Below are 16,031 nucleotides of genomic sequence, written 5' to 3'. Positions count from 1 at the left end.
TCTGCATAATCTTCCCTGACTCCCTCTGCCCTGTGATCCTGTGATCAGCAGCAGATTTCAGGGTGGTCTCTCTCTCACCCATCACTATGGACCCCAACATGAACAGGTCAGAAGTGGGGAGATGTGATAGCAATAAGGACTTGCCTAGGAACCAGAGGCAGGGGAGTGGTGACATAGACCATCCATCCTGAAGTCCTAGGGGAAACTTTCAAAGACAAATACTATATAATCTTAGGAAGGTACTCCTCAATTTGTGTTCAAAATTCCAGGAAAAGCAAAATATGAAAGTACTTCTTAGATAATTTCCTTAAGTGGAACAGGTAGCTGAAGTCTGTGCATCCTTTGTGCTAGAATGTGAAGTAGTTAAGTATATTCCCCAGAAAGAACACCAAGGTGAGATTATATTCAGGGAGTAGCTGCTTATCTGAAAGGATCTGGAAAATGAATTTCAAAACTTCTTTGGATGATACTCTACACATAGAACCCTTTATGCTATGTGTTATGGCACAAAGAATATGTTTTCAATTGAAAAGAGAGTGCCTGTGAATTCAATATTGATGATTGTAGCCTAAAGGTTGGCACAGATCAACAGCATCTTTATCATAGTTAAATAGATTCATTTTTATATTTGGTAGATTTTTTTTTCTTTTAAATCAAAGCAAAAGCTAAGTATTTTTTACACAGCCCATTCTGCTCTTTGGTATTTCCATTCCCTGAGTTTTCTTCAGTCATTGAAGAAGGTGAACCAGAGCTGTTCTGACTTCTCTGATATATTCTTGATATACTTTAGTGGAGGGCAGTTTCTTGCTTTGGGACTGAAATGATGAGGATAAAGATTGTGCTTTATCTCCCTTATTTGTTATCACTTGTATGGTTTTTGTCTTGGTCCTGGAAAACCAGGAAAGAAAACCTGGTTTTCTTTCTGTTTTTTGTTGTTGTTAAGAACAAATCTCAAAAAGAGAAGAGGTAGATGTGTTGTTACTAGTAAAGAAATACAACTAGATTCTAGCCTAATGCAGTTTGCCCTTTGTTTCCAACACTGAAATCTTAGTTAAAAATCCCTGGAACTGTTCTCTGGAGCTCTTGAGGATTTTATAAGGCTTAAATTAGATTTCCTTTGTTAGTTAACAGTGTGCTTTTCTTCTGAATATGGATGATAACCAGTTCATTGAGAGGCTACAGGATTAAAAATGAAAGGTTGTTGGGGGAAACCAAGATTTAAAGTGATTTTAGGCTATTCTCTTTTGCTTGAAACAGAGAGATGAGCTGCTCCTTAGAAAGGTACCCAGATTAGAAATGAGAACATAGCCCTTAGGACTTGGGGAAACATTAGCAGTAGCTACTCTTTGTATACTTTAGCTGAGGGCAGGTTCTTGCTTTGGGATTGAAATGATGAGGATAAAGACTGTGCTTTACCTGCCTCGTTTGTAACCACTTGTATGGTTTTTGTCTTGGTCCTGGGTCATTTTAAGCTTCAGTTAGTGGGTAGAGTTTTTTTTCAACATAGTTTATAGTCTTTCTTCCATCAGCATATACAAAGGTCCAGTAAGACTGCAGTTTTCAGTCTGCAGTTGTGTTGAAGGTTTATCAATTTACTGCCCTAAATGCTCTGATTCAGAGTGGCTATTTTTGAGTCACACACCTAAAATGACCTTGTGTTATGTTTGTAACAAAGGAAAAAATCAATACTGAATATGACACAGTGAATTACATTTTAAAAAGTATAATCTTTAAACCATGATGAAAAAATAGTTTGGAAACTGTTTCATTTAAATTGTTACACTGAATAAGCATGTTTTCCTGACTGTTGTGCCAGCCAACTCTTATTAATTGAGGGTTATTTGTACTTTCACAAAAAAATATACATGGGCCAATAAATGTAGTGTATATTTACATGAAGGTTGTATGTCCTACTGTTGCAGGAAGGCAGACCCCTTCCAGGGCCTGAAACTGGGCTCTTGTCTAACACTCGGAAGTGAATTGTCTGAGGAGACACATGTGCTGAGAAAGCAAGATATTTTATTGGGAAAGGGCGCCTGGATGGAAAGCAGTAGGGTAAGGGAACCTAGGAGAACAGCTCTGCCATGTGGCTTGCAGTCTCAGGTTTTAAGGTGACAGGATTAGTTTCAGGGTTGTCTTTAGGCAATCATTCTGACTCAGAGTCCTTCCTGGTGGTGCACGCCTTGTTCAGCCAAGATGGATGCCAGAGAGAAGGATTCTGAGAGGTGGTTGGAGGACATGTGGTGTCTCCTTTTAACCTTTCCCAAACTCGTCTGGTTGGTGGTGGCTTAGTGTTCCTTACCAGGACCTCATGCAAATGGTTACTATGGTGCCTGGCCAGGGTAGGCGGTTTCAATCAGTGTGCTTCCCCTAACACTACCATAAATCTCTATACTGTCGTGTCCTTCAGTGTAAACATTTGTACACTTATTTATGAAATTAGTTTATTTTCATGATTACTTAGAGGTGGGTACTTTAAATAATATCTGAGAAATGGTCATTGGGAATTCCCAGGTGCTCTAGTGGTTAGAAGTCTGTGCTCTCACTGCTGTGGCCCTGGTTCAATCCCTGATTGGGAAACTCGGATCCAACAAGCTGCGTGGTGCTGCAAAAAAAAAAAAAAAAATCATTAATTTGACCTTATCTGCCCTTGCAGTATGTGTCTACTGTGAGCAGTTACAGAGAAGGCAATGGCATCCCACTCCAGTACTCTTGCCTGGAAAATCCCATGGACGGAGGAGCCTGGAAGGCTGCAGTCCATGGGGTCGCTGGGAGTCGGACACGACTGAGCGACTTCACTTTCATTTCTTACTTTCATGCATCGGAGAAGGAAATGGCAACCCACTCCAGTGTTCTTGCCTAGAGAATCCCAGGGACGGGGGAGCCTGGTGGGCTGCCGTTTATGGGGTCACACAGAGTCGGACATGACTGAAGCGACTAAGCAGCAGCAGCAGCAGCAGCAGTGAGCAGTTTTATTAGCTTTTATCTGGTGAGTGATGAAAGAAGAATGAGTAGAAACCAAAGTGAACACCACGCATAAAACACATTCACATATTCAAATAAATATTGTTCACAAATGGCCTGCTGATTTCAAGCAAAATAGAGCTTCAATCAGTTACTACTTTTATAAACCATTATTTTCATTCAATACGTTTTCATTAAAGTTGTGCTGATTTTTGGGAAATATACATTTGGCATGTCATAACAAAGAGAAATATTCTTATTTTCTAAATTATGTTCTTCCATCTAATAATTCTAAGTAATCCCGCATACTTAGCCAAATAGATCCTTTTAGACTGACAGTGTAGACTTAAGTGAGAGCACATATTGCAATGGGAAAATGCTGAAACAATTTTTTTTCCCCCAAAGTGTGTGACAATCAGCAGTGGTTTGGTGATAATTAGCAGAATCTTTTTAGGGCCTACAGAGTGTCTAGGGGCTCGGTTTAAAGCTCAGCATGAAGCAGCTGCAGATGTTGGTCAGGGGCTCAGAAGTCAGGGACTTCCTCTGCTGCAAAGAAGCCAATTTTAGTCTCCTAGTCTTTGATGAGCTTTGTCTGCTTCAAGGAGTTTCCTAAAGAGAAGGTGAAGTGAAAATCACTCAGTTGTGTCTGACTCTTTGTGATCCCATAGACTATGCAGTCCATGGAATTCTCCAGGCCAGAAGACTGGAGTGGATAGACTTTCCCTTCTCCAGAAAGAGAAGGTGAGGGAGGTGAAAATAGAGAGAGACTCTGATTACAAAATAGACCCTTATTACAAACTAATTTCAATTGAAATTGAAATTTTTTTTAAGTCTTTATTGACTGAAAATTTTTTTAAGTCTTTATTAAATTTGTTGCTATATTGTTTCTACTTCATGTTCTTGGTTTTGGCCACAAGGCAGATGGAATCTTAACTCCCTCACCAGAGATCAGACCAGCAACCCCTGCATTGGAAGGTGAAGTCTTAACCACTGGACCACCAGGGAAGTCCCCCTGATTGAACTTTGAGTGGGGTCTTTATGCCTGTTCTCTGGAACCACCAAATGTGTTAATGTGTTGTTGTTGTTGTTCAGTCACTCAGTCATGTCCAGCTCTTTGTGACCCCATGGGCTGTGGCAGGGTAGACTCCTCTGTCCATGAGATTTCCCAAGCAAGAATACTGCCATTTCCTTCTCCAGGGTATCTTCCCCACACAGGGATCAAATGCTCTCCTGCACTGGCAGGTGGATTCTTTACCACTGAGCAACCATCCACCTTTTAAAAACAAAGCAATTTAATTTTTTTCATAAATTAGCATAGGTAACACCTCTATAGAGTGTACTTTGAAAACCAGATGGCACTTTATCAAACCCTAGACCTCTTATGGGATGTGAATTTGCCCTTTGAAAGGAGCCTGAAGGAAAATATGTTCAGGTCACATAAGCTATGATTGGCAAAGAAACATTCTTGTAGTTATAAGCAAAAATGTCTGGTCTCTCTTCTCCTGGTTGGGTACAAAGCTGGTTCCTTTAGGTGGTCTCTTTCAGTCCCTTTATCTCCTCAAACACTAGTTCTCAAAGAGTCTCGCATCTTGAGCCCAGAGCAGAATCCTGTCCATAGTTTAGATTCATGAGGGAAAGCAGAGGAGAGTCAGAGGAGAGGGATGAATATTGGGCACCAGCCTCCCCTTGCTTGGCCATGTCATTTGTGTAAACCTCATGTAAGTAGCTAAAAGAAGAGAAATATGGCTTGTTAGAATCTTAGAGTTGAAAATTAGAAAGAGTAATAACTTGTTCTTGTTGTTGTTGTTTAGATCTGAGGCAGAATGGTATTCCTCTGATCAGGAACTCTTACCATGCTTAGATGGTTGTTTATTCTTTGACCCTAAATTCAAGTTTTAAAGAAACCTTAAATTTGGTCTCAGGATTTTTCAGTTCAAGTCACTAATTTTGACATGTCACATGGCCACTGATTTTCATTGCTTTTTGGGGGTGTATCAGCCACTTAATCAACCTTCTGCAAATGAAGGTTAAAGTTAAATGTCTTTTTTTTTAACTTAAATTTATTTATTTTAATCGGAGGCTAATTACTTTACAATATTGTATTGGTTCTGCCACACATCAACATGAATCCACCACGGGCGTACACTAATTTTAGATTTTGCTTAGGGATGCATCTTTTTTTGGTGGCACACAGTGTGTTTTCTGCATTCATTTCTCTCTCACCAGACTTGAAACAAAGACAACAGGGAGGGAAGGTAGAAGAGGCTGAGTGTCATTCTTCTTCATGGCTAGGGAAAAGAAATGTCTGTCTTCTTCATATTTCTTCTGAGGCTTTTATGAGTTGAGGAGAAACAGTGCAATTTGAGGCTGGCGATTCCAAGCAGTTCCGAGCACTTGTGGAAGACTCAGATTTCCTCTTGTTCCCACATGAGTGTATCCCTTTGTTCTGCACTCTTCACTGAAAGGAGCCAATTTCACTCTTTTTGCTGTGCATATTCTGTGGCCTGGCTTATTAGAGCCTTCCAGAAGAAATCTTAAATGGCTTACATGAGCTTATGTATAATATTCTCTCCTGAAACCCAGAAAGACATTTTATTTCCAGAGTAATTTACTTGTGGCTCCTCCCAAAGTAGATAAATAAGAAGAACTATTTAAATTAAAATAATTTTATTATGACACAGGTCACAGTAGGTTTCAAGTCATCCTGACCTTGCAGTCAATAATGAGGTTCTGTGAGGCAGGTCATCTGACACACAGGTGGAGAAGTGGGGACCAGCTGATGCAGACTTAAAGGTGATCTCTACACGGACAGAGGAGCCTTCACTTCAGTTCAGTCACTCAGTTGTGTCTGACTCTTTGTGACCCCATGGACTGCAGCACGCCAGGCTTCCCTGTCCATCACCAACTCCCAGAACTTGCTCAAACTCATGTCCATCGAGTTGGTGATGTCATCCAACCATCTCATCCTCTGTCATCTCCTTCTCCCCTTGCCTTCAATCCTTCCCACAATCAGGATCTTTTCCAAGGAGTCAGATCTTCACATCAGGTGGCAAAAGTATTGGAGTTTCAGCTTCAGCATCAGTCCTTCCAATGAATATTCAGGACTGATTTCCTTTAGGATGGACTGGTTTGATCTTGCAGTCTAAGGGACTCTCAAGAGTCTCCTCTAACACTACAGTTCAAAAGCATCAATTCTTCAGCCCTAAGAGGAGCCTTGCTGCTGCTGCTGCTGCTAAGTCGCTTCAGTTGTGTCCGACTCTGTGTGACACCATAGACAGCAGCCCACTAGGCTCCGCTGTCCCTGGGATTCTCCAGGCAAGAATACTGGAGTGGGGTGCCATTTCCTTCTCCAATGCATGAAAGCGAAAAGTGAAAGTGAAATCGCTCAGTCATGTCTGACTCTTCACGATCCCATGGATTGCAGCCTACCAGGCTCCTCCATCCATGGGATTTTCCAGGCAAGAGTACTGGAGTTGGTTGCCATTGCTGCTGCTGCTAAGTCGCTTCAGTCGTGTCTGACTCTCTGCAACCCCATAGATGGCAGCCCATCAGGCTCCACCGTCCCTGGGATTCTCCAGGCAAGAACACTGGAGTGGGTTGCCATTTCCTTCTCCAATGCATGAAAGTGAAAGTGAAGTCACTCAGTTGTGTCTGATTCTTAGTGACCCCATGGACTGCAGCCTACCAGGCTCCTCCTTCCATGGGATTTTCCAGGCAAGAGTACTGGAGTGGGTTGCCATTAGGCCCCAGTAATTGACATTCTCCTTGCATGTGTGGAGACGTTTCATTTACACATGTGGAAAGATTCCAAATCCTGGGAAGACTGTTTTACCAGCAGAGAAAATATCCTGATCTTTATTCTTCAGTGCCAATGCGAAACTATTTAATAGTTCTGCGTTGAGGCCAAATCTGAAAGGTTATGGTTGTAAGCTGTGAATTTTGCTAGTATTCTTGGTCTCCAGAGGAGAGAATTGCAATCCAGGACCAAAGATGACCACTTTTGACCACTCAGAGCTTTTGTGCAGCAGTTTTTTTTGTTTGTTTGTTTGTTTTTAACGTAAGAGGGATAGAGAAAGCTTCCAGCAAAAGGCACTGGAAGGGCTTAGGAGAGTACCCCCTTGCTAGTCTTTAGCAAGGCATTATATATTGTTCAGTTGAGTTCAGTTCAGTTCAGTCGCTCACTCGTGTCTGACTCTTTGCGACCCCATGAATTGCAGCACACCAGGCCTCCCTGTCCATCACCAACTCCTGGAGTTCACTCAAACTCACGTCCATTGTGTCGGTGATGCCATCCAGCCATCTCATCCTCTGTCGTCCCCTTTTCCTCCTGCCCCCAATCCCTCCCAGCATCAGAGTCTTTTAAAATGAGTCAACTGTTCCCATAATGTGGCCAAAGTACTGGAGTTTCAGCTTTAGCGTCATTCCTTCCAAAGAACACCCAGGACTGATCTCCTTTAGGATGGGCTGGTTGGATCTCTTTGCAATCCAAGGGACTCTCAAGAGTCTTTTCCAACACCACACAGTTCAAAAGCATCAATTCTTCGGCACCCAGCTTTCTTCACAGTCCAACTCTCACATCCATACATGACCACTGGAGAAACCATAGCCTTGACTAGACAGACATTTGTTGGCAAAGTAATATCTCTCCTTTTTAATATGCTATCTAGGTTGGTCATAACTTTCCTTCCAAGGACTAAGCATATTTTAATTTCATGGCTGCAGTCACCATTTGCAGTGATTTTGGAGCCCCGTAAAATAAATTCTGACACTGTTTCCACTGTTTCCCCATCTATTTCCCATGAAGTGATGGGACCAGATGCCATGATCTTAGTTTTCTGAATGTTGAGCTTTAAGCCAGCGTTTTCCCTCTCCTCTTTCACTTTCATCAAGAGGCTTTTTAGTTCCTCTTCAGTTTCTGCCATAAGAGTGGTATCATCTGCATATCGGAGGTTATTGGTATTTCTCCTGGCAATCTTGATTCCAGCTTGTGCTTCCTCCAGCCCAGTGTTTCTCATGATATACTCTGCATATAAGTTAAATAAGCAGGGTGACAATATACAGCCTTGACGTACTCCTTTTGCTATTTGGAACCAGTCTATTGTTCCATGTCCAGTTGTAACTGTTGCTTCCTGACATGCATATAGGTTTCTTAAGAGGCAGGTCAGGTGGTCTGGTATTCCCATCTCTTTCAGAATTTTCCACAGTTTATTGTGATCCACACAGTCAAAGGCTTTGGAATAGGCAATAAAGCAGAAATAGATTTTTTTTTTTGGAACTCTTTAGCTTTTTCGATGATCCAGTGGATGTTGGCAATTTGATCTCTGGTTCCTCTGCCTTTCCTAAAACCAGCTTGAACATCTGGAAGTTCATGCTTCACATACTGCTAAAGCCTGGCTTGGAGAATTTTGAGCATTACTTTACTAGCATGTGAGATGGGTGCAATTGTGCGGTAGTTTTAGCATTCTTTGGCATTTCCTTTCTTTGTGATTGGAATGAAAACTGACCTTTTCCAGTCCTGTGGCCACTGCTGAGTTTTCCAAATTTGCTGGCATATTGAGTGCAGCACTTTTAAAGCATCATCTTTCAGGATTTGAAATGGCTCAACTGGAATTCCATCACCTCCACTAGCTTTGTTCATAGTGATGCTTTCTAAGGCCCACTTGACTTCACATTCCAGGATGTCTGGCTCTAGGTGAGTGATCACACCATCGTGATTATCTGGGTCATGAAGATCTTTTTTGTACAGTTCTTCTGTGTATTCTTGCCACCTGTTCTTAATATCTCCTGCTTCTGTTAGGTTCATATCATTTCTGTCCTTTATCGAGCCCATCTTTGTATGAAATGTTCCCTTGGTATCTCTAAGTTTCTTGAAGAGATCTCTAGTCTTTCCCATTCTGTTGTTTTCCTCTATTTCTTTGCATTGATTGCTGAGGAAGGCTTTCTTATCTCTCCTTGCTATCTTTGGGACTCTGCATTCAGATGCTTATATCTTTCCTTTTCTCCTTTGCTTTTCATTTCTCTTCCTTTCACAGCTATCTGTAAGCCCTCGCCAGACAGCTATTTTGATTTTTTGCATTTCTTTTCCATGGGGATGGTCTTCATCCCTGTCTCCTGTACAGTGTCACAAACCTCTGTCCATAGTTCATCAGGCACTCTATCTATCAGATCTAGTCCCTTAAATGTATGTCTCACTTCCACTGTATAATCATAAGGGATTTGATTTAGGTTGTACCTGAATGGTCTAGTGGTTTTCCCTACTTTCCTCAATTTAAGTCTGAATTTGGCAATATGTGAGCTGCTAATCATAGATAAAAGAAACACCTCATGGCTGACTGAGAGAACTGTACCAGGCTCCTCTCCCTAACATATGTTCTGAGATAGCATCTGCATGAGGGCGAGCTGTCTCCCACCGAGGTGTCTCTGGGCGAGATAAATTGTATCCAAAAAGCCGCTGACAGTAGTTTTTAAAGAAAAGCTGGTTTCTATTATTTTATTTTTTAAAATAATTTATTTATTTTAATTGGAGGCTAATTACTTTACAATATTGTATTGGTTTTGCCACACATCAACATGAATCCACCACAGGTATACACGTGTTCCCCATTCTGAACCCCCCTCCCACCTCCCTTCCCTTACCATCCCTTTGGGTCATCCCAGTGCACCAGCCCTAAGCATTCTGTGTCATGCATTGAACCTGGACTGGCGATTCATTTCATATATGATATTATACATGTTTCAATGCCATTCTCCCAAATCTTCCCACCCTCTCCCTCTCCCACAGAGTCCAAAAGATTGTTCTATACATCTGTGTCTCTTTTGCTGTCTCGCATACAGGGTTATTGTTACCATCTTTCTAAATTCCATATATATGCGTTAGTATACTGTATTGGTGTTTTTCTTTCTGGCTTAATTCACTCTGTATAATAGGCTCCAGTTTCATCCACCTCATTAGAACTGATTCAAATGTATTCTTTTTAATGGCTGAGTAATACTCCATTGTGTATATGTACCACAGCTTTCTTATCCATCCATCTGCTGATGAAGATCTAGATTGCTTCTATGTCCTGGCTATTATAAACAGTGCTGTGATGAACATTGAGGTACACATGTCTTTTTCAATTCTGGTTTCCTTGGTGTGTATGCCCAGCAGTGGGATTGCTGGCTCATAAGGCAGTTCTATTTCCAGTTTTTTAAGGAATCTCCACACTGTTCTCCATAGTGGCTGTACTAGTTTGCATTCCCACCAGCAGTGTAAGAGGGTTCCCTTTTTTCCACACCCTCTCCAGCATTTATTGCTTGTAGACTTTTGAGTTGCAGCCATTTTGACTGGCATGAAATGGTACCTCATTGTGGTTTTGATTTGCATTTCTCTGATAATGAGTGATGTTGAGCATCTTTTCATGTGTTTGTTAGCTATCTATATGTCTTCTTTTGAGAAATGTCTGTTTAGTTCTTTGGCCCATTTTTTGATTGGGTCATTTATTTTTCTGGAATTGAGCTGTAGGAGTTGCTTGTATATTTTTGAGATTAATTGTTTGTCAGTTGCTTTATTTGCTATAAAATAGCATTCTGAAGGCTGTCTTTTCACCTTGCTTAGAGTTTCCTTTGTTGTGCAGGTGCTTTTAATTTTAATTAGGTCCCATTTGTTTATTTTGCTTTTATTTCCAATATTCTGGGAGGTGGGCCATAGAGGATCCTGCTGTGATTTATGTCAGAGAGTGTTTTGCCTATGTTCTCCTCTAGGATTTTGATAGTTCCTGGTCTTACGTTTAGATCTTTAATCCATTTTGAGCTTATTTTTGTGTATGGTGTTAGAAAGTGTTCTAATTTCATTCTTTTACAAGTGGTTGACCAGTTTTCCCAGCACCATTTGTTAAAGAGAGAGTCTTTTCTACATTGTATATTCTTGCCTCCTTTGTCAAAGACAAGGAGTCCATAGGTGCGTGGATTTATCTCTGGGCTTTCTATTTTGTTCCATTGATCTATATTTCTGTCTTTGTGCCAGTTCCATACTGTCTTGATGACTGTGACTTTGTAGCAGATCCTGAAGTCAGGCAGGTTGATTCCTCCAGTTCCATTCTTCTTTCTCAAGATTGCTTTGGCTATTCGAGGTTTTTTGTATTTCCATACAAATTGTGAAATTATTTGTTCTAGCTCTGTGAAAAATACCATTGGTAGCTTGATAAGGATTGCATTGAATCTATAGATTGCTTTGGGTAGTATACTCATTTTCACTATATTGATTCTTCCAAACCATGAACATGGTATATTTCTCCATCTATTGGTGTCCTCTTTGATTTCTTTCACTAGTGTTTTATAGTTGAAAAGCTGGTTTCTAAGAAAGATACATTGTTTCATTAACATAGCTTAAGACAGGATATTCCTTTGAGCAAAATATACTGTTTTGCTGAGCAGTTAGCAGCTGGAGGGTTGAAAAAGTTAGTTTTAGATAGTCCCCATAGCAACATAACATCCCTGCTATGCAAAGGACTGATCCTTTTTGCCTTCTCTCCATCTTTGGAGACCCTGGCCTCCCTGCCTGCCTACCTATTAACCCTTTCAAACCTCAACTAATCATGCTTTTGGTATTTCCTAGTATCACACCAGAATTGACAATTTATCTAGTGCTATTGGTGTAAAAATTTATTATTATTATTAAATAATAATAAATAATTATTCCTCAAATAATTATATCCTCTCTCTCTCTCCCCCCCTCCCTACCTCTCTCTCCCTCCCTCCCTCCCTCTCTCTCTCTCTCCCTACCTCTCTCTCTCTCCCTCTCTCTCTCTCTCTCCCTCTCTCCCTCTCTCTCTCTCTCTCTCTCTCTCCCCCTCCCTACCTCTCTCTCTCTCTCCCTCTCCCTCCCTCTCTCTCTCTCTCTCTCTCTCTCCCTCCCTCTCCCTCCCTCCCTCCCTACCCCTCTCTCTCTCTCTTTTTTATTAGGCAGGTATTACCAGTGAGGCATTGAAAAAAGTCAAATTTTCCTTTCTGTTCTTCAGGTTTTTCTTAAGGTGATACACCTCAGCACTTTCTTTTGTTAGTATTAAATGGTCCAGAGGATATTTTGCAGCACAGTTTATATAACTGAAAATTATTTTAGAGTTACTGTTTTTGTAAACAGGCATTTACAACCTTATCATTAAAGATTACAGTGAATTTTTATTTTGTTCATTTTAATTCTGTAAGTACTGGAATAAAATGGATCAAGTTGACTAATAACATTTACTATTTTGGGTTATTTAGGAACCTGTTTTATTCACGGGAACAATGAGGAAAAATCTGGATCCTTTTAATGAACATACAGATAAGGAACTGTGGAATGCCTTAGAAGAGGTAATTTATTAAATGTTATTAGTTTGTTAGCATCAGTATGTTTGTGTGTACATTTATAGCACTGCAGGCAATTCAAGGGGAGCTTATCCATGTAACTGACTTTGATTACCTCCTAGCAAAACATTGATGACCTGTGTATTGATGATAAAAACCAAGAATATAATGCCTCATATTTCCACTGTAGCTTTTCCCTTAGAATCCAAAGCAGCTAGACACATTACCTTGTCTTTGTGTTGTGTTGTATTCAGTTCCACAGTCACATTTGACTGTGACTTCATGGACTGCAGAATGCTAGGCTTCCCTGTCCCTCACCATCTTCCAAAGTTTGCCCAAGTTCATGTCCATTGCATCAGTGATGCCATTCAGCCATCTCATCCTCTGATGCCTCTTCTGCTCTCAATTTTCCCCAGCATCAGGGACTTTTCCAATGAGTCAGCTGTTCACATCAGGTGACCAAAATACTGGAGCTTCATCTTCAGCATCAGTCCTTCCAATGAGTATTCAGGGTTGATTTCCCTTAAGATTGACTGGTTTGATCTCCTTGCTGTCCAAGGAGTCTTCTCTAGTACCACAGTTCAAAGGCATCGATTCTTTGGTGCTCTACCTTCTTTATAGTCAAGTTCTCACATCCATGCGTGATGACTGGGAAGACCGTAGTTTAGACTATAGCAGAGCACTAAGCTAGATTTTTAAATTGTGGGTTCAAATTCTATTAGTGATCTAGTGAATTAATAACCCTAATTGCCCTGTAATATTCATTTTATTCCTCTGGTATTAGGTAACATCTACTAAGTGAGTCAGGAAGCAACAGTTAGAACTGGACATGGAACAACAGACTGGTTCCAAATAGCAAAAGGAGTACATCAAGGCTGTATATTGTCACCCTGGTTATTTAACTTATATGTAGAGTACATCATGAGAAATGCTGGGCTGGAGGAAGCACAAGCTGGAATCAAGATTGCCAGGAGAAATATCAATAACCTCCGATATGCAGATGACACTACCCTTATGGCAGAAAGTAAAGAGGAACTAAAAAGCCTCTTGATGAAAGTGAAAGAGGAGAGGAAAAACGTTGGCTTAAAGCTCAACATTCAGAAAACGAAGATCATGGCATCTGGTCCCATCACTTCATGGGAAATAGATGGGGAAACAGTGGAAACAGTGTCAGACTTTATTTTTGGGGGCTCCAAAATCACTTTCAGATGGTGATTGCAGCCATGAAATTAAAAGAAGCTTAGTCCTTGGAAGGAAAGTTATGACCACCCTAGATAGCATATTGAAAAGCAGAGACATTACTTTGCCAACCAAGATCCATCTAGTCAATTCTATGGTTTTTCCAGTGGTCATGTATGGATGCGAGAGTTGGACTGTGAAGAAAGCTGAGCACCAAAGAATTGATGCTTTTGAACTGTGGTGTTGGAGAAGACTCTTGAGAGTCCCTAGGACTGCAAGGAGATCCAACCAGTCCATCCTAAAGGAGACCAGTCCTGAGTGTTCACTGCAAGGACTGATGCTGAACCTGAAACTCCAATACTTTGGCCACCTGATGTGAAGAGTTGACTCATTGGAAAACACCCTTATGTTGGGAGGGATTGAGGGCAGTAGGAGAAGGGGACAACAGAGGATGAGATGGTTGGATGGCATCATTGACTTGATGGACATGAGTTTGGGTAAACTGCTGGAGTTGGTGATGGACAGGGAGGCGTGGTGTGCTGCGATTCATGGGGTCACAAAGAGTTGGACATGACTGAGCAACCGAACTGAACTGAACTAAGTGAAGACAATAATAGATTTTCATTATTAACTGAAAGATAAATGAGATCATACTACTAAAATAGTGTGATGTTTCATAAGTGATTATAAGGGTAAATTATACAGTTGGAATATGATAATAATTATATATTGACTGCTATTTTAAATCTGTAGAGTAAATGCAAATAACAGAACCCTGGAGCTTTTGTGAAGTTTTTATAGTTTTAAGTTCATTTCTAGAAGATGTTCTATTTGTGTAGTGTTTCCTTTTGGACTACTTCTTTGAATCTCCTCACCAAATCATGAAATGGATTTTGAGTGTTAAATTGTTTTTGGTTGGTATATTTTAATATAAATTATTTTGTTTATTTGCCCCAGTTTTATAAATTGATTCTAAACTACTTATGACAGAAATTGTATCTCAACCTCTAACCTATAGACATATTTTAAACCCTCATAGGACTTAGCTCAGTCTTCTGCTTTTAAAAAGTAAGCACTGAATCAATACTTAATGTTTGATTGATCTCTTCAATTCAGAGAAGCATGGCTTATTTCTCTCAAAACAAAACTGGTTTTTGTTTTATTCCCACAAATCCCAATGACACAGTGTTGTTGTTTTGAATTTGTACTTTTTGTCATTTAGTGTCACCCTTTCAAGGGTAGCTTTCAAATCTGTAATACACAGATGAATTTGACTGTGAGCAAGCCGACTTGAAGGCCTGACAATCTCCTGCCAATATTTCTGGTTTCTGAAGGATGTCAGCACTGAGTCTCACACACCCACCCTGCTTTCCAGCAACTGTGAGGATTTTATGCTCTTAAATCAGGTCGATTGCTTCACCTTCTACTTGAGATGCAGTGGACCTCTGATTTCATTTAAGTCAGTGAGTCTTTCTACAGTGAAATTCTAGAAGAGAAGAGGTAGAGCAGTTAACCATCAAATATAAAGGAAGATGGGGGCATCCACTTCTACTGGACTCAGAGGAAAGATTTAATGATGAATATAGTACACACCTTTCAAAAAACTGAAGTATTAGTAACTTATTTTCCAATTTGTTTCCAAGCTTGAGATCTCTCTTCACAGATCCTCCAGTAGTAAAATTACTATAGAATTTTAGAACACACTGTTCCATGGACAGTGAAGAAACATTAATTGGGAGATAAATCCTTTGAAAAGCTATCTTAGAACTTGGCTCTAACATCTGTAGGAGTCAAAATCAAAATAAAATGTAGTAGCCTCTGAATTCTAATAATGATGAAGTGCTGGAAGTGGTAGACAATACTAAGATCTACCTTTAAATAAACTACATTTGGAAATTCCTTTAAATAGAAATAAACATGAGTTTATTTCATAAAGTGAAGTGTGTGGTTTCCATATGCCACTTCCAGAAGTGGTCCTGTTACTTTAGTGGTATCTCTTATGGAGGAATCATCCCATCATTGTATTTCTCTAGGAATTGTTCCTTTATGACTTTTATGTGATATTCTAATTGTTAGAATATCTACTAAATCTTTCATTGATAAACATGCAAATTTCATAAAGAAATACTTCCTATAGTAACAGAGTGATGAGATGATTTGTCGGTCTAAGAAGTATAACTCAAGCAAAGAGATCAACTTTTAGATGGATTAACACCCCTCAGTTATTGGTTTATAAGTGATGCCAAACAAATGGAAAATGTGAACCTTAACTCAAAGTCTTCCTGAGTAAGAAGGCACCACTACATTTTCTTCTTTAAGAACTTCAGTTAAAAGTAAAAGAAGATTTTTAAATTTATTTTTAAATCCTTAGTTCTGTCTACTCTTTCTCCCTTGACTGATTTATACACTCAGAAGGGAGACAGTTTTATGAATGCTGCCCATCTCATCTTAGTTATTTTTTTCAAGGTATTCTGAAAATAAATTTTTTCATGTAATGATAAATCAGATTAGATCAGATCAGTTGTGTCTGACTCTTTCCAACCCCATGAATCCGCAGCATG

At 40.1% G+C, this 16,031-nt stretch overlaps 1 protein-coding gene across 1 annotated transcript in view; it reads left to right on the top strand.

The window, feature by feature from the left end:
* Nucleotides 1-16,031, top strand: part of LOC147361943 (ATP-binding cassette sub-family C member 4-like) — a 211,428-nt gene that overhangs the window by 158,203 nt on the left and 37,194 nt on the right. Inside the window, exon 26 of the mRNA XM_086328429.1 lies at nucleotides 12,208-12,297. Coding sequence (XP_086184555.1) covers nucleotides 12,208-12,297 — 90 coding nt within the window. The remainder of the gene's footprint in view (nucleotides 1-12,207; nucleotides 12,298-16,031) is intronic.

Source organism: Bos grunniens, chromosome 12, assembly GCF_055505025.1.
Source record: "Bos grunniens cultivar Pamir isolate PY7600 chromosome 12, Bosgru_T2T1.0, whole genome shotgun sequence".
Classification (NCBI taxonomy): Eukaryota; Metazoa; Chordata; class Mammalia; order Artiodactyla; family Bovidae; genus Bos; species Bos grunniens.
The sequence above is the reverse complement of the archived record's forward strand: the minus strand, read 5'-3'. Positions and strand labels throughout refer to the sequence as shown.